Source organism: Cupressus sempervirens, chromosome 3, assembly GCF_028749045.1.
Source record: "Cupressus sempervirens isolate cs-2001-9-10 chromosome 3, ASM2874904v1, whole genome shotgun sequence".
Classification (NCBI taxonomy): Eukaryota; Viridiplantae; Streptophyta; class Pinopsida; order Cupressales; family Cupressaceae; genus Cupressus; species Cupressus sempervirens.
This window is the reverse complement of record NC_143120.1, coordinates 311,257,596-311,277,781: the sequence shown is the minus strand read 5'-3', so window position 1 is coordinate 311,277,781 and position 20,186 is coordinate 311,257,596. Positions and strand designations below refer to the sequence as shown.

At 34.2% G+C, this 20,186-nt stretch overlaps 1 protein-coding gene across 3 annotated transcripts in view; it reads right to left on the bottom strand.

Annotated features, from left to right (window-relative positions):
* Nucleotides 1-20,186, bottom strand: part of LOC149566225 (tetratricopeptide repeat (TPR)-containing protein) — a 166,529-nt gene that overhangs the window by 71,569 nt on the left and 74,774 nt on the right. For all 3 annotated transcript variants that reach the window (XM_089819641.1, XM_089819642.1, XM_089819643.1), the window contains exons 6-10: nt 14,213-14,470; nt 13,845-13,991; nt 12,951-13,029; nt 8,874-8,987; nt 8,508-8,680 (exon numbers count right to left, since the gene is read on the bottom strand). In XM_089819641.1, the coding sequence (XP_089675767.1) occupies nt 8,508-8,680; nt 8,874-8,987; nt 12,951-13,029; nt 13,845-13,991; nt 14,213-14,470 (771 nt within the window). The remainder of the gene's footprint in view (nt 1-8,507; nt 8,681-8,873; nt 8,988-12,950; nt 13,030-13,844; nt 13,992-14,212; nt 14,471-20,186) is intronic.

Sequence of the window (20,186 nt, the reverse complement as noted above, 5' to 3'; positions counted from 1 at the left end):
GTAGAAAGTGTCCACTGATCAATGTTATTGTTGTATATCCTAAGGGGGCAATGTTCTTGAAGGCAGTTTATTGTGAAGGGCAAGAGAAAAATGCAGAATTTATTTCACACATTCTCATTGATGCCATAGAGTCAGTGGGTCCTGATAATGTTGTCCAAGTGGTCACGAACAATGCAAAAGTTTGCAGGGCTGCAAGGATAATTGTAGAGTCTACATATGATCATATCTTTTGGACACCATGCACCGTCCACTCTCTCAATTTAGTGATGAAAGCAATTGGCACCGAAATAGATTGGGTGAAAAAGATATATGAGGAAGCTGAAGAGATTCAAATGTTTGTGACAAATCATCATATGTCACAAGCAATTTTTAGGAGTTTCTCAAACTTGGAATTATTGAAGGTAAATTTTAAAATTTGTAGATTTAATATATAATTGAATATTATTGGATTCCATAATTTTTTTTATTGTTTATATTAACATGTTTTAATTTTTAAATGTATTACTAACTTGAGTTTAACTATTCTTGGGTTGCTGAAACCCGCTTTGCCTATCACACAATCATCTTGAGACGACTTGTGAAGGTAAAAGAAACATTGAAACATATGGTCATTAGCCCCCAATGGGGCATTTGGAAGAGTTCCAATATAGCAAGGGCCTTAAATGTAAGAAGAATGATACTAGATGAGGATTGGTGGGGTCATGTGACTTATGTGTTGGAAATCACCAATCCAATAATGGCAATGCTTCGCTTTGTCAATAGGGATGAGCCATGCCTTGGGGATATTTATGATTCCATGGACACTATGCTGGAAAAAATAAAAATGGTAAGTTCTACGCTCTTTTAGAACAATTTTTTATTTTAGAGATACCTAGAGTCTAAAGTTTAAATTGACATATTCACTAATTATAAATATTATTCATATCTCATATCCTAGGTCATACAGAGGAGGAAGAATGATCCTGAGGACACCCTTTACAAGAAGGTGGAAAAAATTGGTCATCATCAATGGAATAAGATGACCACACCTTTGCACCTCCTTGCATATGCTCTATCCCCTAGGTATTGTAGTTCTTATCAAATGCTTGTGCTTATTTTATCCAATGTTTGTGCTATTGATAATTGATAGTGTTCAATTGTCTTTATCCCTAGGTATTATACTACAGATGTACTTCGCCTTCCAGGTAGAGTGCCACCATTTAGAGATGCAGAGGTTGCAAACAGGTATAAGAGGGCACTAGCTAAGATATTCCAAGATCCAAAGATTGGAGAAATTGTGAGGAGTGAATTTGCTGCCTTCATCTCAGGTGAGGATTTCCACCCTATTGCCATAGCAGACCAAAGCAAGATGGGTGCCATCAAATGGTGGTACCTTCATGGGCAAGCCTTTATGTACCTCCAACCTCTTGCCATAAAGGTCCTATCCCAAGTAAGTTTGTAAAAATAAGCTTAAGGTTAACACACTCAATTCCTTGAATTTATTATTTATTTATTTATTTATTTTGATTGTTGTATTGATAATTTTTAATTTCTCTTTAGGTTGCCAGCTCTTCTGTGGCTGAGCGGAATTGGAGTACTTACTCCTTTATCCACTCAGTCAAACAGAACCGGTTGGCTCCAAAAAAATCAGAAGACCTTGTGTTCATTCACAACAATTTACGGTTGTTGTCACGGAAGGATCCAATGTACAAGAAGAGGCCCGAAAAGCTTTGCGATGTAGCACCCGAGACTCTTGATTTAGATATGACCATCCAGGATCTTGCTAGATCCACTTTGATTGATGTGGATGATGACGAGGACGATTATGAGTTCACAATCCCCTCTACTACTAGTGGTTTGGGTTCCTCTACTGATACAGATGCAGCACTTGCAACTCATCAGTACCCCTTTGATGCAAATTTTCTTGAAAATCCATTTGATGATTAAATCAAAAACTTTAGTCTTGACTCTTGACTCTTTTATGAGTAAATCATGTTACAAACTTTAAGTTTAATGATATATATTTTGAATGTTACAAACTTTCACTTTCAGTAATTCAATGTAAATGTGTTGATTTTCTTTATAATCGTGAAAATAGATTAATTCTCATTGATCAAGCATACTAGATTCATAGATGCATACTAGAATCATAGATTCATACTATGAAATGATTTAGTTTAGAATTATGTATATTTCTCTTATTTTTTAGTATATATAATGCACATACATATTATATATATATATATATACACGAATCCTCCACAAATCATAATTGGGGGAAAAAAATCCCGAATCCACGGATCCAATTCACATGCTGAATTGGATTCATGTCACGAATCGGCAACTAAGGGTTTTAATAGAGATATATAAACAAAACAAAGGTCACCGAAGAGACTAAAGATGGGACAAGAGAAGATATTAAACCTTTAAACAACCACTACGGATTAAAGGCATGATAATGTAAGTATTACGCTACCCACGATATAACATATTATATGGAGGTGTTAAAGGAATAAGGAAATAACGTTAACGGGGATAAGGAGAATAATGGGGTGTTATATGGAACGAGTTAAGGGAATAAGGAAACAAATTTTAAAGGAGATAAGGAGAACAAGAGGGTGATTGAATATTAAGAGGAACGAAAGAAGTTCATGTGAAGATATAATGACATTATAACAAAGCTAAGTAACAAAGTATAATGTAAGTAAGGTTTGTGGAGAACATTTTGCATTAGAAAATAGAACCTTGTATTTTTCTAAGAGCGAAGATAAAATTGAAATTTTTATATGTTATTCACCATATAACTAAGATCTATTCCAAGCACTAAGTAGGGGATTAATGTTAATTCCTTGTAACTTTGACAAGACAAGTGTTCTAATTTTCAGATCAGTCCAATCTGGATGCATGAGTCCCCTTAAGTATTGGTCACTAGAACATATTGTCCCCTCTAGACAGATCGGCATCTTCCTTGTCGCTTTTATAAGCCTTCTTATTTACTAGTGTGGTTAGTTAGTTACTAACCATTAGTAACTCTTGGAATGGGCACCAATCTTGAGGAAACAATCATGTTTTGAAGTAGGCCAACCTAGAGAGGGACATGTCCATTCAATGAAAATGCCCCTTGAGTTAGGTATAAGGGAGGGCTAGATTGCAGATTAGAAGACACACCGAAATCCATGAGTCTTCTCTTCTAGCAATCTGCCCAAATAGGATCATCTATAGGAGTGTAAACATTTGCAAAAGATCCATGACCTTAACAATTACAAGGAATTACAAGTGGTATTGGAATTCATTCAGTGCTTTATGTATATTTAGTTCTTGAGTGGTGGTGATTCATTCAGAAGATTATTAATGAAATTCACTTAACATTGGAATATATTCAAGAAGATTATATTCAATTAAATAATGACCTAAAAGGAAAAAAATTAGAAAAGAAAGTTGTAAGTTGCAACTTTGAGTTACAAACTCATTCAAATTTGGAAATAGAAAGAAAGTTGATTAAAGTCTCATAGGAGGACATTACTCATAATCCTTTGTGCTTAAATTCATGATGGATAAGGAGTATGCATAGGGGAAAGAGTAATCCAATCACATTGAGGCAATTGAGTCCCAATATGGGTGAGAACCATGAGGGAGTCTTGGGTAGATTGTTTCTTTCCTCGAGCAGCAGTAATTCTACCATCCATTATGTAATTAAACACAGGGACAAAGAGAAATGACAATCGAAAGAAATATGATAATATAACAAGAAGTGTAAGAAAAATGGCAAGGATAACAAGAAAAAAGACAAGTGAAATGATAAAAAAGAAGAATACCTTTGAACTAAGGGTAGGGAGTTTGCACAGGGGGAGAAGTAATTTGATCGTGTTGGGGCAAGAGTGTCCCAATATGGATATAAATCTGATCGAGAAGTCGTAATTCTACCATCCATCACGGAATTAGCGGATAGAGAGCTGCTCGGGGGAGGAGTAATTTGATCATTTTGGGGCAAAAGATTCCCAAAATAGATGTAAATCTGAGGGAGTCCCAAGTAGATCATTTCCAAACTCGAGCAGCAATAATTCTATCATCCACTACTGAATTAGACACACAAGAGAAAGTCTATAATTAAGGAAGAACTGCTAGGGCACCCTATTGTAGTACTAGTTAAGGGAAAGTTGCTAAAAGACACATCTTCAAGAATTCGATTTCCAAACAAGGGGAAGGAGCATGACATTTACGGTCAAAGTTGGTAAAACATTTCTTTAACCTTTGCTTATTTCAAAATATGAAAAGGAATCTAACAAAGTTTTAAAATATGTACTCTATGTCTGCATCGTGTCTGCATGCATTAATGTGTTTGCTTTGTGTCTTCATGCATTTGTGTGTCTATGTTGTGTTTGCATTGTATTTTCATACGTTAATGTTCCTACTTCGTGTATGCTCTGTGTCTTCATTTATGTGCTCTTCCATAAACAATCATATATTAACATGCATATTTCTGCAAAGTGTTCAACACATATGCAGGAAAGAGAATGAATCCAAGCTTTGAATCTATTAGGATCACATTAATTGCTTGAGAACAAGAAAATTCGAGACGGGTGGACTTGTCATGTCTCCCAATCATGACAATATATATATAAAAATAAATGAAAACAAAAGACTTGCAGTAATTATTCTGATGAATATATAAATAAGATTATATATAATTATTATTATTTCATACTAAATTATTGAAGTAAATAACAATATATAAATTATACTAGTTCATTATATATAATTATAAATTAATAAACATTGAAGAATAAATAATAATAGTTTATTGTGATAATAAATAATAATATATCTATTGCGGTCAAGATAATACTAATAATAAACTTAAATATTAAATAGCAATAAATAAAGATATAATACAAATAATATACATATATAAATTAATATAATATAATATTTTATCTTTATAAAGAAATAATATATTAATAAATGAATGTATTAAATGAAATCAATTAATAATCAATAACTGATTAAATTGTGAGGAGTCATGACTGATGAGAAATAATCTATATAACTATTAGGAAGAAATGTCATTTTAAGGGAACTTGTAGAGAATATATGAATTCGGTTTGTAAGAAGTTTAAAGAAGAAATGTTTAACTGATGTCTCACATAGGGACATTACAGACTTCCAATCAACTGAAATCTCAAATAAAGAAAATAATTTAGTAGTAGGTGGTCTCTTGGAAAGTGCATCAGCCACAATGTTTTTCTTACCTTTGACATACTCAATGTCGAAATCATATGCATGTACCTTTCTGACCCACTTCTGCTACCACTCATTCTACTCTTACTCCAAGAAATAACGTAAATTTTTATGATCAGTCCTTACCATAAACTTCACACCAACCAAGTATTATTGAAACTTTGTGAACACATGCATGATGGCAAGCATCTACTTATCATAGTTGGAGTGTAACCTTTCATTATCCCTCAGTGCCATGCTCTCATTTGTAATAGGGTGCATATTACACATAAGCATTGCACCAATGCCCTTGCCTAACGCATCACATTCTAACATAAATGAATGAGAGAACTTGGAAGAGCTAATAGCGAACAAGTATTTATAGCCTTCTTAAGCTTGTCAAATCTCACTTGTGCATCATCAGACCATCTATAAGTTCCTTTCTGTGTATGATCTCTAAGTGGAGCTGCAAGTTGAAAAAATCCCTTGACAAACCTCTTGTTATAAGAACACAGCCCAAGGAACCCTCTCAAGTTTGAAGCCTTTCTCAATGGTGGCCAATCTAGAATCACTTGTATCTTTTCTCGATGCACCTTGACACCATTAGCCCCTATCACACGTCCCACATATAAGATCTTTGTCAACCCAAATTCACATTTGGACACCTTAGCAAATAAAGATTGCTCCTCCGCAATGTTCGATACCTCATCCAAATGTTGAAGGTGCTCTTCCCAAGATTTACTAAGTATCAAGATGTCAAAGAACACCAAACAAACTTATGCAACCTCTTGTTAACGATGTGATTCATACATGACTAGAAGTAGTATAGTGATTCATAAAGATTGTATCTCCTTTATCCATTTTGATGTTGATGAGTTGCTGTTTCAATGTAAGCAATCTGCTGGCATTGTTTATTTCAAATGTATCTTGAATAGTTTTGAACACTTCATAAGCAGTAGTTAATTTTACTATTGATGGAAGAATATGGTCTTTATCCTCATCAATGATTATTTTCTTAGCCTTATTGTTATGCCTTTTCTATGTTGTCTTTTCTGTTTCATCTTCAGGCATTTTCTTATTTTCTTCTTTATATGAATCCAATTTGAGTTCTTGAAGTATTGCTATGATTCGAATTTTCCATGAAACAAAATTAGAGGCGCCTTCCAGTCTAGACTATCTTCAACACTGATATTATTCACCGTGATTGATTTGTTCAAAAGATTTCAGAGATCTTGAAGCAAATATTACTGTCGTTTTAATTCTTGTTCTACCAACGAGGCTCTGAAGACTGATACCATGTTAAGGAATGATAGATCAGTGGTAGAGTTTTATCTTTTAATTAGTCTCCAGATAATGACAGATCTCAATGTATCTCAATGTATCTGAATGCTTCAATTCTATTATTAATTAACTGCAGAGAAATAGATGTAAATTCTGATATCTTACTTGTGCTTGAATCTTCCAATGAGCAATAGTAATCCTTTATTATTGATGTCAGGTGAAAATATATATATATATATATATATATATATATATATATATATATGTATGCAGATTGCTGGTAATAACATTAGATGGTTTTGATGGCCCCATCATAATTGGTATCTGATATTTCATGGATACCCAATCTCAGTGAGTGGATGGAATAATAGCAATATAACTCATGATAGTGGGGAGTAGTGAGTGACAGGATCAGTCACATCCATAATCCATACAAACTGTTATCACAGTATGATTGATGCATCATAACAAGAATTTAGACAGATCGAATCATCTTGAATAGTCAAGTAAACAGTATCCTCTCAGTAATAATCAGATATTAGATATCCGACAGATGCTACAAGTTCAACAGTATCAATCAAGCTATACGATATATTCAATGTAGTAGTCTTCAAATGTGTAGCATTGTGAATAAAACACTTGGTGAAGTGGCCACCAAGTTTCAAATCCCTAATGGGCCACTATGCTCACAGGCCTTGTGCCTTTGCTGGTTTGCAGCCTCACCAGTTCATTGCTCTGGGTCAAAAACATTTGACGTGGAGTCGGGGGGGCTTTGTCATGCCAACATATTAGTTATAAATTAAGAATTAGTGTACAACAATTATACATTTGATCTCATCAAGATCCATTGGGTGAGGCGTGCAAAGAGCTTGGGTCATATTAAAACTGTGATTTAGAACAAATTCATTAGTTGCATTGACACTTTCACCCCGCACAATTTAGGATTGAGGCCCTTCCAAATTTCGTTGATGATTGTTATTGCTCCTACCGCTCCTCCGTTTAGGGTTTTCTAGAGGTCCAAAAGAAAACTAAAGGGATAATATCACAAATTGTTTCCATGCCGATTTCACGTTGATTCTGCCTCCGTCTTGGAATCAACCCTAGTTCTAAGTAATTTGTCAGTTTCCTAAGCTTTTTGCAGGGTTTTGTAGGTTTTACAATGATTTTCATGTTCTTTTGTCATTTTCTAGGGATTTTAATATGATTTTGATGCACTTTAAATGCAAAAAAAGACATTGAAAATTGGATCAATAATTTTTTCAGGGAAACAATCGGGTTAGTTCTAGGATTCAGAAATAATTTGGTATAATCTGGGTTTTTTGAAGACCTTTGCTTTTATGACCTAAACCAACAATTGATTAAGAACACAGTCACTGAAAACCAATGTTAGTGATAACAAATAATTTTCTATATTACATACAATGAAAATAAGATAGGAACTATGGTTTTTCATTCAATTCAGACAATTTTAATACTATTAATCCACTTATTAGGGAAATGACTGAGAATACTAATAAATGCTCTACGAAAACAAATATAGCAATGAATATGGCCAAGAAAGCATTATAATATTTTCCATATACTGAATAGTATTTTAGCTATGTAATCTGCCTAATAGATAAACCTGTTACCTATTAACTTCTATTGATGAATAGCTCTAGTTACATCGCCCTGAAGTTGTACAATTAAGAAGAATCACCTACGACACTCTTCCTAGATTTTATGACTAATGTGCTGTTAATTATACGAGTCCAGAACCTTGCCCTTCTAAATCTTCATAATGATGTACAGTTGCTGAAAAGCCTTGGTAGATATGTGTTCCTATTCAATTCTCTATTCTGAGACCTTATTGATTTATATAATCATTTGTGTATATATCAATTACATGTTTAATAGCTTCTTTTATGATATATATTAATAAATTATATAAAGTTGAAATATATGTTTTCAAAACATAATAATAAAAAGGCCATTATTAAAGTAATTCCGGAATAATAAGCTAATGTAGATGACGTATTCAATAAATATACCTTCTGGTTTAAAGTCTCCAAATATAACGTCTCCTTGATTGGTGATGCAATAGCTTCTACAAAAAGTTCCACCTTTCCTTGAGCTTGATAAATTTCTGCTAGTTTCTTCTTAACTTTTCCATTTGACCACCATGGGTGGCATTCAGTGATGCTTGTATCATTGCTAGGTTGCTCTAGAGGCAAAAACAAACAATCTAAAATGAAAATGAATAAAAAGACCACAACAATAAAGAAAATTATCGGATTACTTACCCGTGTCTAATAAATTATACCCATTTCATTGATGTTTCTATAAACTGACCTTTTATCGTTCTTTTAAAATAAGCATGTACTCAAAATGCATCTAGAAAATAAAATTAAAATTACCGATATGCTGTGGAGGTAAAAGTAGTTGTATCGCTTCATCTGTTCTATCATGTTCCACAAGCAGAGATACTAAGGTCAATCGTACATCAACATTATCTGGCATCCCATCTACAGCTGCGTACAAACAACAAAAGCCATACAACATCAATGCTGTTGAAAACAAATGACAAAAGCTACTTTACCAGTCCGAGTTCAGGTACACTGGTACAACAACAAAAAATAGGGCGGGATTCATTTTAGGTCATTTCTACAAAACATATATATATTCTAGAAGAGTGTAAGGAATAAAGATAAAATCTCTCTAGATTGTGTATGTATTGACTAAAAATTAGATATAAACTAAAAATTTATTAATTACATAGGTTAAATAAATCAATAATTTGAATAAGATTAGGTAATATTATAGTTACAAATAAATCCCAGCAAAACATTTAACCTATTATAAATATATATCAATGATACAAGTATGGTGAAAGATGGATATGCAGCACGGTCAAGTTAAAATGAAGTGCAAACAGGGGCAAAAGTTGAAAAGTTCAAATAAAGAACAAAAGGAGTGGTGGCTAATTTTGAGATCCACTGGCATGAAAAAAAAATGTGAGCATGGATTGTTCTGCTGGAAAATAAAGCTTGACACAAATTGTATGTATGCAGTAAAAAAAATATGCTGGACAAGGATTTTTTAATAGCATTAGTAGGAGAAAGGTACATGGATGATTTATTCATTTTTTTAAATGATATGTGATGATATTCTTCCTGGGTTTTTCCAGATCTGCTGCAGAGAAAACCCAGGTTCATCAAAGACTATTTGCAGGCCTCAATCCTGGTCCACAGGGGAAATGAACCAGTACCCAAAACATGTATATACTAGACCTAGATCCACACTTTGAGAGGGAAAGATTGGCAACAGAAGACAATATTATCAATCACAGCTGCTTAAAATAAACTGGCACTGAAAGCAGTCGGAAGTTACAGATGATTTAGAGCCATACTACAGTAAACAATGTAATATCCCAAAGTTGGACCTGTGGAAACATATAATGCATTTAACATTCTAAATGCTGTATTTCTTGCTATTGACCCATAAACTGCACAACATGAATTGTCAAAAGCCCAATCAAATTCATTTTGGAATAAACTTAAGAAGCAACACTTATTAATAATCAAACTAAACTTTGAAAACATCACAATTATCCCTAAAATATCTTTATAAGATTAAGGTTGATCATTCTCCAAAGGTGCAAAAGTGATTGATAAGTCCATCAAAAGTGGAAATCCCACATAAGGTGGAAAAGTGATAATGCAATAACCAGTGTTACTCGGAAATGCTCTCGTTTCGGAAATGGAAACAGTTTTGGGGACTGCGGACCGGGGAACGGTCAGAAACATTTCCAAGCCATCCCCAACGCAGAAAGTTTTTTTAAACCATCTCAGAAACTTAAAGGCAGTCAACGGAAGTTTTGGAAATCATTAACTGTCCCCAGAACAGTTGGGGACAGCTTTACCATCCTGAGGGCGGATGGCTGTTCTGGCAGTGGGAGGAAAAACATAAGATAATTTTTTGAACATTCGTAATTTTTTTTAATCTTCAGCAGGGCCCACACCTCAAGGCAGCCCTAAATATTAAAATGTGTTATTTCTAATATCAAATCTTAAGCATATGATATAAAATATCAAATCATGTATTCCTTGCAAATTGTGTATAGTTTGGGCTGAGTGAACAAAGTTATGCCCAAGTGAATAATCATATGCTCTAGCTGCTGTTAGAATGTGAACAGAGTTATCTGTGACTTTTGGAAGCCTCTTGGAAGCATATTGAGAGTATGAATCTAAACAATATTTAGTATGTTCAGACCAAATATTAGGGGCAGCAACATTATATGATACGTTGATGCAATGATAATGGATTCTTGATATATGATATGACACTTTTAGTCTTTTAACTTTTCATTTTTGTTAAAACTTTGCAGCCTTTGTACATTTTGATATATGATATCATACTTTTCATCTAAGTCACAGGATTCGCCGAATTTCATCCTTTTGATTCGAATTTCAGCGAATTTTAACTCTTTCCTAATGTCATCCGAATTTTATGAATTTTAACATAATACTGTAATTTAATATAATATTATTTAATTTTAAACTGATATTGAGTTATTTAGTTAAACTATTTAACAATGTTCAACTATTTTAACAATTTTGTGGATATATTAGTAATATTAAAAAACATATAAATATATATAACTAAATTTTAATGTCGAATTTTTTTTCCGAACTTTTACCCTTGCCGGATTTCATTCGAATTTTATGATCGACGAACTCGAACTCGAATTCAAACCTTGTGACTTAGCTTTTCATTGTTTCAATGAATTATATATATGAGTGTATGAAATTGAAATGTAACTTCTCAATTAATTCATTTGGTGCTATTCTATAATAATTTGATTTGATAGATTTGATAGATTTCATGATTCAATGAATGATCATTGATTTTAGATTTATGAATGTTATTTTGTTTCTATGATGAATGTTACAATGTTTAATGATTCAAATTTCATGCATATATTTGAAATTTCAGATTTCCCAAGAACCCATTTCCTTGTCCCCTTGTCTAGGAAACTCAAAGTTAACACAGGTAATAACACCATCAAATGTGGGAATTTTCCCTTTGATAGATTTCATGATCCAATGAATGATCATTGATTTTAGATTTATGAATGTTATTTTGTTTCTATGATGAATGTTACAATGTTTAATGATTCAAATTTCATGCATATATTTGAAATTTCAGATTTCCCAAGAACCCATTTCCTTGTCCCCTTGTCTAGGAAACTCAAAGTTAACACAGGTAATAACACCATCAAATGTGGGAATTTTCCCCTGTGGTCCCTAAGTAAACTTATTTAACATATATATTTAGAACCTAGGGGAAGGAATTACTAGGTGGAATACTTGAGCACACCAACAACTCTTCGTGGCTCTATCAAGATATCAAGCAAAATGAAAATTTGGATCAGCGCTTGCACTGTTGAGGCCAGTAGAAAACACAGAGATACTAAATATTTGAAGTAATTGAAAGTAAACACTTTTTGTATCCCATCTAAAATCAATCACCTCCTACATTGCAAACCTTCAAATAGGCTTCTGTTTTTTTGATAACCTTTTCAAACAAAGAGGCTTAGTGTCTTTTTTTCCTGTTTTTCTAGTGATGCACATTAACCTTTACAAGTGGTAGCATGTAGATGACCAAATAGAATCTGCCCTTCAAGAATTTACATAGAAACAGAATGTATAAAAACTACAAGTAAGATTTTTGGTTTACATTTTCTAATACCCAGTGTTGCGATAAACCCTTGAAATCAACATAAATGAATCCAGCTTGAAACTTGAAAAATATCCAAATTTTAGTATATTTTTGCTTATAATAAAGGATGCTTTTAACAATCAGTTGTAGCACCACTATAATCATTGGGTTCAAACTTCATCACCATTCTTCACCTGGAGATTTTGCTCCTTACCACACAGAGCATGCAGAAATGATACGGGGTGACATTATTTAGGTTTAGGGCAGAAGAAGCAATAATGAGCCATTATCTTGTGGTTGCAAGCCATTAATTTCAGCCTTTTTGCAGGATCACACAGCAGCCACCCAATTCACCAGCTCTCATTTTACTTAACAAGACGTGTAAGGTTTAATCGACATTCGGTGCTTTTAGCTTCTACTCCACTTCATATATTTCAATATTTCATCAACCAAAGTACTTATTTATTTATTTATATTATTTTCTCAAATTATGGATAAGATAAATTTGCATCCCCTTTCTTGCATAGAATTTATTCTTTGTTTGCAACTTGAATCTAGTTTGTTAATCTGAAATATAATAATTATGTACCATTTGGAAAATATGATGACTGCGGAACAATTCTCCATCATAAATTTGCAAAAAGTTGCTTGTTTAATAAACAGAATTACTACCAAGACAATATATTTTCTCTTTAATTTTCCATGAGATCTCACTAAATTTTTATTTCTATTATTCTTTGTTACAGAAAAAATGTAGATGGATAAAAATATACCTTTATAATAGAACTTTATGGCATCTGAATAAGCATTAATAGCTGCATGACATTGAGCAACCTTCAACCATACATGGGCCTACATGGATTGATCCAAACAATATCACAGTTTTCTTTAGCAAAATAAATCTCAATAAAAACAAAAATACCTTAAAAGGAACTTTCCCAAATGAGAAATTCAATGATCCCCAACAAAATACGCATTTTTAAATATAAGAAATTTCAAGCATTGGATGAGAAAAAAAGTAATGAGCATTAAAACTGCAATTGAATAAGTTGACCAAAACAAATACAAATATCAAAAGTTAGAATGCAACCACCAGCATGTTGCGGCAAATACAAATGATACAGCACAAGATTTACTAATTGCAAAAAGGAACGTTATTTGTATTGGTCACTCCCCAAATTTTCACCTATAATTGGAGAACTATTTAGGTCAACGAGATTACATGTGGTATGGATTTGTGTATTCTAGGGATCACTAGTTGTGATTAAAACTCAAAGATTCCCTAGCGGCTAAGGTAGGATAATAGAATATCCATTGTTTGTTAAAGGGCATATCGTTCCTTCAGGTTGTCTTGGGAATCGGCCAGCAACAGAAGAATAGATGGATCTCTGGAGGTAGAACTGGAAAGAATTTTAACTAAACTGAACTCATGATTTGGTCCATGAAAATAAATTACTTCAGCTAATAATTCCCCACTAAAGTCCTTTCTCACTGTTAGACAATTAGTTTGGACATTTACCTAGCTTGATGTATAATTCTTCTACACAACTGATACATTCGATGGAAGATTAAAAAAAAATCACACAACAAATAAGTGTATTCCATATACAATTCTTCCTACGATACCTCTATCTCTACCAAACATTGAGCAAGATAAGATGCTTTACATTCTCAAACTGGGTTGTTCCTTCCAGCATACAATAATATTTCAGAGCACGGCGATGATGTCCAATACTTGTATATGCATCAGCAACATCAATTATTGACTCTGCAAGCTCTTCTGCTTGTTCTGGATGGAGATCCTCAAAAAAATTCTACAGTGAAGTGAAAAATGCATTTGTTAAAAAGTTTTAAACCATCTTTGCAACTATAGAAACATGCAAATTCCAACATGAGATTAGGATTATTTACATCATGGTCAGCAATATGTTCAAAAAACATGCAAGCTAAAGTTTAAGCCAACTTAATTTTAAAATGGTCCCTACACCAAAGGCATCACAAAGATTAAGCACATTGTCTGTAATCAAAAACATACCTCAGCTTCTTCCAAATTTCCAAGGTGTGCATGGCAAATACCTGCTTTGATAGCAAGTTCTGGCGGTAATCCCTGTCCAGAACAGTAAATCATACGTGCATGCTCAATATGTTGAATCGCTCTGGAAAAGGTTTTGTTTTCCATGTGTAATGCAGCCAACAAGTTAACAACTGTCAGATCAGCCTCTGATGGATGCTCATCAATAAGCTTTTCTAAAACCTCTCTTGCTCTTTGACTGTGACCACTTCTATGATGCATCTAGAACACATAAGAAATGCAAGTTAAATATTCTTTATGATGTTAAAGAAAACAAAATTGAAGTTAATGAAGGAATTTGCAAAACACGACCAAATCTTTGTACAATAAGGACAGAATTCATCACATCTGTGAATAATTATACCACTAGAAAGCAAAAATCAAGTGCAGATAGAAATCCCCATTGTCAACCACTCACAAGTGCATACCGTATTGTACAATTACATGAGAATATTAGATAAACAGTAACTATGAAATTATTTAAATATTTCAAGTTTAAATAGATACACAAATTGACGAAGAAGCGGATAGAAGGAACATGGGAACAATAAAAACTGCACATGTTGTCAAGCATGTAGATGAGTAAATATATGCAAAATCTCAATTTCAAATTCGACTTATCATTGGCAATGTTTCCAAATTTACTTATTCTTAAATTAACTATTCAAATGTGCAATGCCCCCCTTTTAGCACAAGTTGTATGAGTTTGTCATAAACCTCTTCCTCCATGGTCCCGTAGGCTAACCAAGACATTAGAGAGACTTTGAGGCTGTTTGGCCTAGGCGGTTTCAGTTGCAAGACGATGTCTAGATACGGTTTTGGGCATACTTATTATTTATAGTAAGTCATTATGGGCATGTTAGACTTCCAGTTGCAATGGCATGTCAATGGTAAATTGGAAATATTGAAAAGATCATTTATTTATCATTGATATAATTTTTATGCATTAATAAAATTATTTTATAAAGATACCATTAGTTATTTAACTTTATTAATACATAGCCTATAGTTTGTGGGAAATATTTAACTAAATGGCGCGAGCATAAATAAAAGTTAGTGGGAATTTAAGTGAAAGAAAATTATGTTATAAGGCATAAAATCGTTAAAGGAAAAACAATCGCAATAAAATTGGGGCCTAAAAAATTAGCCGTAAGAAAATAGGGGTGAAAAAGCAAAAATCCCGAAATTATAGGAAGTGCCAAAAAAGTGATTTGTTTATCCCAAATTGTCAAGATGAGTGAAAAAGCTCTTAGAAAACACTATAAAAGAGTTGGAAATGCCCTCATTCAACATGCTTGGAGATTTGATGGTTGGTGATTGTGGAGTTTATGTGCTGGATTCTTGAGGACGTCTACACTCTAGAATAGCATCTTCCTCACTGTTATAATGATACATCCAGGAAGATTTAATTAGATTTCCAAAGTAACCATATGAGATTGCATTGTGTTCATTAGACTTATCCATTGCTAGGAAAGGAGGTTTGATTTGGAGGCTCAGCTGCTAACTGCATTGCTATTTTCTCTTGAAAGACATGAAGGCCACGTAGACTGAATTTGCTTAACACATAAAACTGATAGTAAGCCATACCAGTCATATACTTGCTGGTGGGTTATTATTTGGTGCCATATTAGCTGAAGGAGAAGCCAACGAGCTTGAGGAACATCACAGAGGCCGTACCTGCTGGAAAACATATTAGCAACTGCTGCACTGTGACAAAAGCCATCTAGAGTAACCAATTTCAGTCTGGGTGGCAACTGATGACCGGACAGTAAGCCCTACAGACAACCCAGATCTGCCATCCAACCTCTGAATTTCATGCACAAAATTCTGGAGAAAGTATGCAACTAGTCATACCAGGCCTGCAAAAAGTTCTCTTCTGATTTCTATATCAAAGAATCATTCTGAAAACAATCTGATATACATATTCTGGGAGTTCGAAAGGGTAGGGTACTATATTTTTTTAATGTTAGAGCAAATGTATGGGTTGACAGTAAGAATCAGTATTTTTAGATGTTTCTTTATATTTAATGAATTTTTCGATTGCTTTTGGAAAAACACAACACTTGTTTAAAACAATGCAAGCAAACTGTTCGATAAAAAAACAATACACCAAAGTGGTAAACTCAACTCCAGAGAGGCAGCTCATTACAAAATGATAAACATATACAGATATTCACACAAGAGCACACCAAATATTTGTGAAAACCTAGACAGGAAAAACCACAGTGACAATAGCTGATTAGGTGTTTGTCCAAATCCAATCTCACAAAATGATAGATCACGTACAATATGAAGTAGGAGACACCAATCTCCAATTGTACTTGTATGCACCAACCTATAGAAGATGCCAATCCCTTCATCCAAGATGTGAGCACCAACTCAGAATATGAGACAGCAATCTCAACACTAAACAAGAGGTATGAAATGCGGACCTCCAAACTAGATACACAGCTTGCTTTTAATCTAAACAACTTCAAAACACACAAGGACTGAGATGCATCATACATTGCATGGCTCCAACTCCACGTCATACCAGATAATTAAATTGGCATGCACACCCCAGGACAGAATTGTAATGAGCCCTGCTGGCTCTATGCTGGTAATGCTGAAGTGCTGAAAGAACATGAAATGGATGGCAAACTGGGGCGCTGAACAAAATGCAGACCAGGTATTATTATTGCAGCTTGTAAGAGCAAACACAGTTGCTATATTTTCAAATACAGACCCTTACCCAGTCCTCACGTTGGCTTAATGCAATATGGCTACCAAGTCTTGAAGTTGTTGACCTCTATAATTCAGAATACTTAGTTGTCTTTACCCAGCAATTAACATTGGACTCCAATGCAAATCGATCCAATTCCATAGTCCACAAACGCAGAAGGGAAATCTGTTCCATAGACTTGGACACTTGACAGGTGTCGTATAAACTATTAACAACATTATTGTTGGTCTTCATAAAGATCAGTAAACAGAGTTTGAACGAGAGATCAACAAATCAGAAGATGTCGAATAGGAATGTATGGACAGAGAGTTTTTGATAAATCCATAACACTTGTCGCAACACTCATATTGGGTCACAAGGATTCACTATTCTGCCATAAGAGACTAGAAAGATAGCGTACAATTAAAGGCATATGGTTGTCTTTATTGTAACACAGTAGACATCTTGCAGATGATCATCATCATTCGGGTGATAAATCCATAACACTTGTCACAACACTCATATTGGGTCACAAGGATTCACTATTCTGCCACAAGAGACTAGAAAGATAGTGTACAATTAAAAGCGTGTGGTTGTCTTTATTGTAGCATAGTAGGCATCTTGCAGATGATCATCATCATTCGGGTGATAAATCCATAGCACTTGTCGTAACACTCATATTGGGTCAGAAGAATTCACTATTCTACCACAAGAGACTAGAAAGATAGCATACAATTAAAGGCATGTGGTTGTCTTTATTGTAACATAGTAGGCATCTTGCAGATGATCATCATCATTTGGGTGATTCTACATGGTTCGGTAACTCGTTGGTGTTTCTTGTTGTGGATGAGTATGAGGTTCCTCTGGCCCCTGTGGTCTCAATGAATATGCTTTTCGATAATGGCCAATTGGGTTGGCTAGGTTGTTTGTTGTGAAGACGGTGGTTTCCTACTGGGGTTTTGTCACCCCCTTTATCTACTCCCATTGTGAGTTTTGTGCAGGGTGTGTCATTGTCGTTAACTTGGTTCCAGGGATGATTCTCAGCTCGAACCACTCTGTTCTAGCCTGTGAAGGATGGTTCTCCGATTTGAAGAACATTTTTGCTATCAAAATGCTATTGTGGTATCTATTTGCGCCTTGTTGCTTTGTCTCTCTGCCTTTACCAATGTGGGGTCAACGCTTGGGAGAGAGGATCTGACAGGCGTTGAGGTTAAGGCCAAAGCAAAAACCAACATAATGCACACGTCATCAGTCGAAACACCAATCGACTGTTCGAAGCCCAAGGTCACTGACCTGTCTAAGGTGGTCCCTATAATATTAACCTGCAATATTTTTGGGTGTGATAATAATGACAACAATCCAAGGAACGAGCCTAAGTTGGTGATTCCTCCTTGCACATTCCAGCACGAGATCAACGTTGCCCAAATCGAATCATTTCGATTTGCACAGTAACAATGAGAAACCACATTTGCATTTACTTGTTCCGCAATCGGCACTAGATATTGGGTCCACATCTACATTGACTCGTTCTGCGACAGGACATCTCAAATTTTGTAAACCATGGACAAAGGAGGACAAACTTAACACTCTTAAAAGAGAGCCCTATTGTTGAGGAAAGAGGAATCTCAAATCAAAGTAATGCTATCATAAAGTTTGGGATGTGAAAAGACAAACCCACCGCAAATTACCATTTGATTAAGGTGCACGTGAGGCAAATGGGACAAAGGTGAAAAGTATGCATGTATATGAGGGAAAATTGAATTCAAACTAATATCCCACCATTCATGATCTTTTTGAAAAAGATAATAAAAAGGTAGGAAAAATTAAATAGAAAAGATGTTTCGTTGATCATCATGAAAGGTAAGACCCACCACCAAGGTATGTAGGAATATATTAATGTTTAGAGTTATTTAATATAGTATTTAGTGTTATTATGAATTTCTAATATTCTTGTTGTTAAGAATATAAAATAGAATGAAATTCAATATATAATGATTAAAAGGAATATCATTTTAACGATAGACTAATTATATTGTTTGGAGGAAATAAATAGAATATTTTTTATTATTTTCTAGAATGAAAGATTAAATAAATGGATATTGATGTATAGATAAGTATTTATCATACAGATATTGATGTACATATATTTATTTATTTAATCAATATAGTCTCTCTCTAATTCGTATTTTCTTATATGCTATAAGAGCTATTTGCCTTGATCTTTTCCTCTGAGAATGTTCTTACAGGAAGAAAAGAGCTATTGGCTTCTGTTACATCATCATCCTCATCAATCTGAGCTGAATCCTTTGGTTCTACATCCCATCCTGTTGTTGGGCTCTCCTTGTACTCGCATGTCTTTTGATCTTTGAGCCGCAAAAAACTATGTACTACAACAAACTTCTCTACTCTCTTAGATGTAAGTTTGTTCCTCTTATCAGAATGGGTGAAGCTGTATGTGGACCAGTTCCTCTCTACAACTAAGGAATTAAAAACCTAAGATAACAAGGTTGAAAGTTACAACTTACAAACAAATAGACATACAATTTGTGACAAATGATAAATGATAAATCAATGAATCATAAAATAGTAAAGTAAAAGTCTTAAAGTTAAGATTATAAAGGGGTGGAACTACAAACCTAAGAAAGCAATCGAATGGCTAGTGAGGTGATCTTTGACTTCTATGACCTATGACATTTCCACCACAAAATGGGATTATTTTGTGCAATAGTTTTGAGATCCACCATTGCAATATCTGAGTATCCTACAAGTTATAAGTTTACAACATAAATAAGTTATAAGTAACAATTAAAAGAACTTATAATTATAAAGAGCTTAGAACATTGAATCAAGATTTAAGGATTACAAGTAAGACTAGCAAATTCTGACCACTTGATGTGAATCTCGCTAGCAGTTTCAGTATCGTACATCCTAGCAATGCACTGAAAGAACCCATTCTTCACCTCATCATCTTGAAGTGGTGTGACTCTACCAGACCTAGGCATGTACCACTTCAAATACAATGCATAGGCGGCCATGTGCAAAGAAGTGTTCAACTTCTCCAACCTACGATGAATGATAGGCTCAAAGTGCTCAGTATAGAATGCTAGAGTGGGATCTCTCTCATGCACAACAGCCCTCACCTACCCAAGCATGGAATCAATAGACTCATAAACCTCTCCAACGTTAGGTGAATCTGCATCTCTCTATAGCTAATCACCTGAGATACTAGAGTAATGA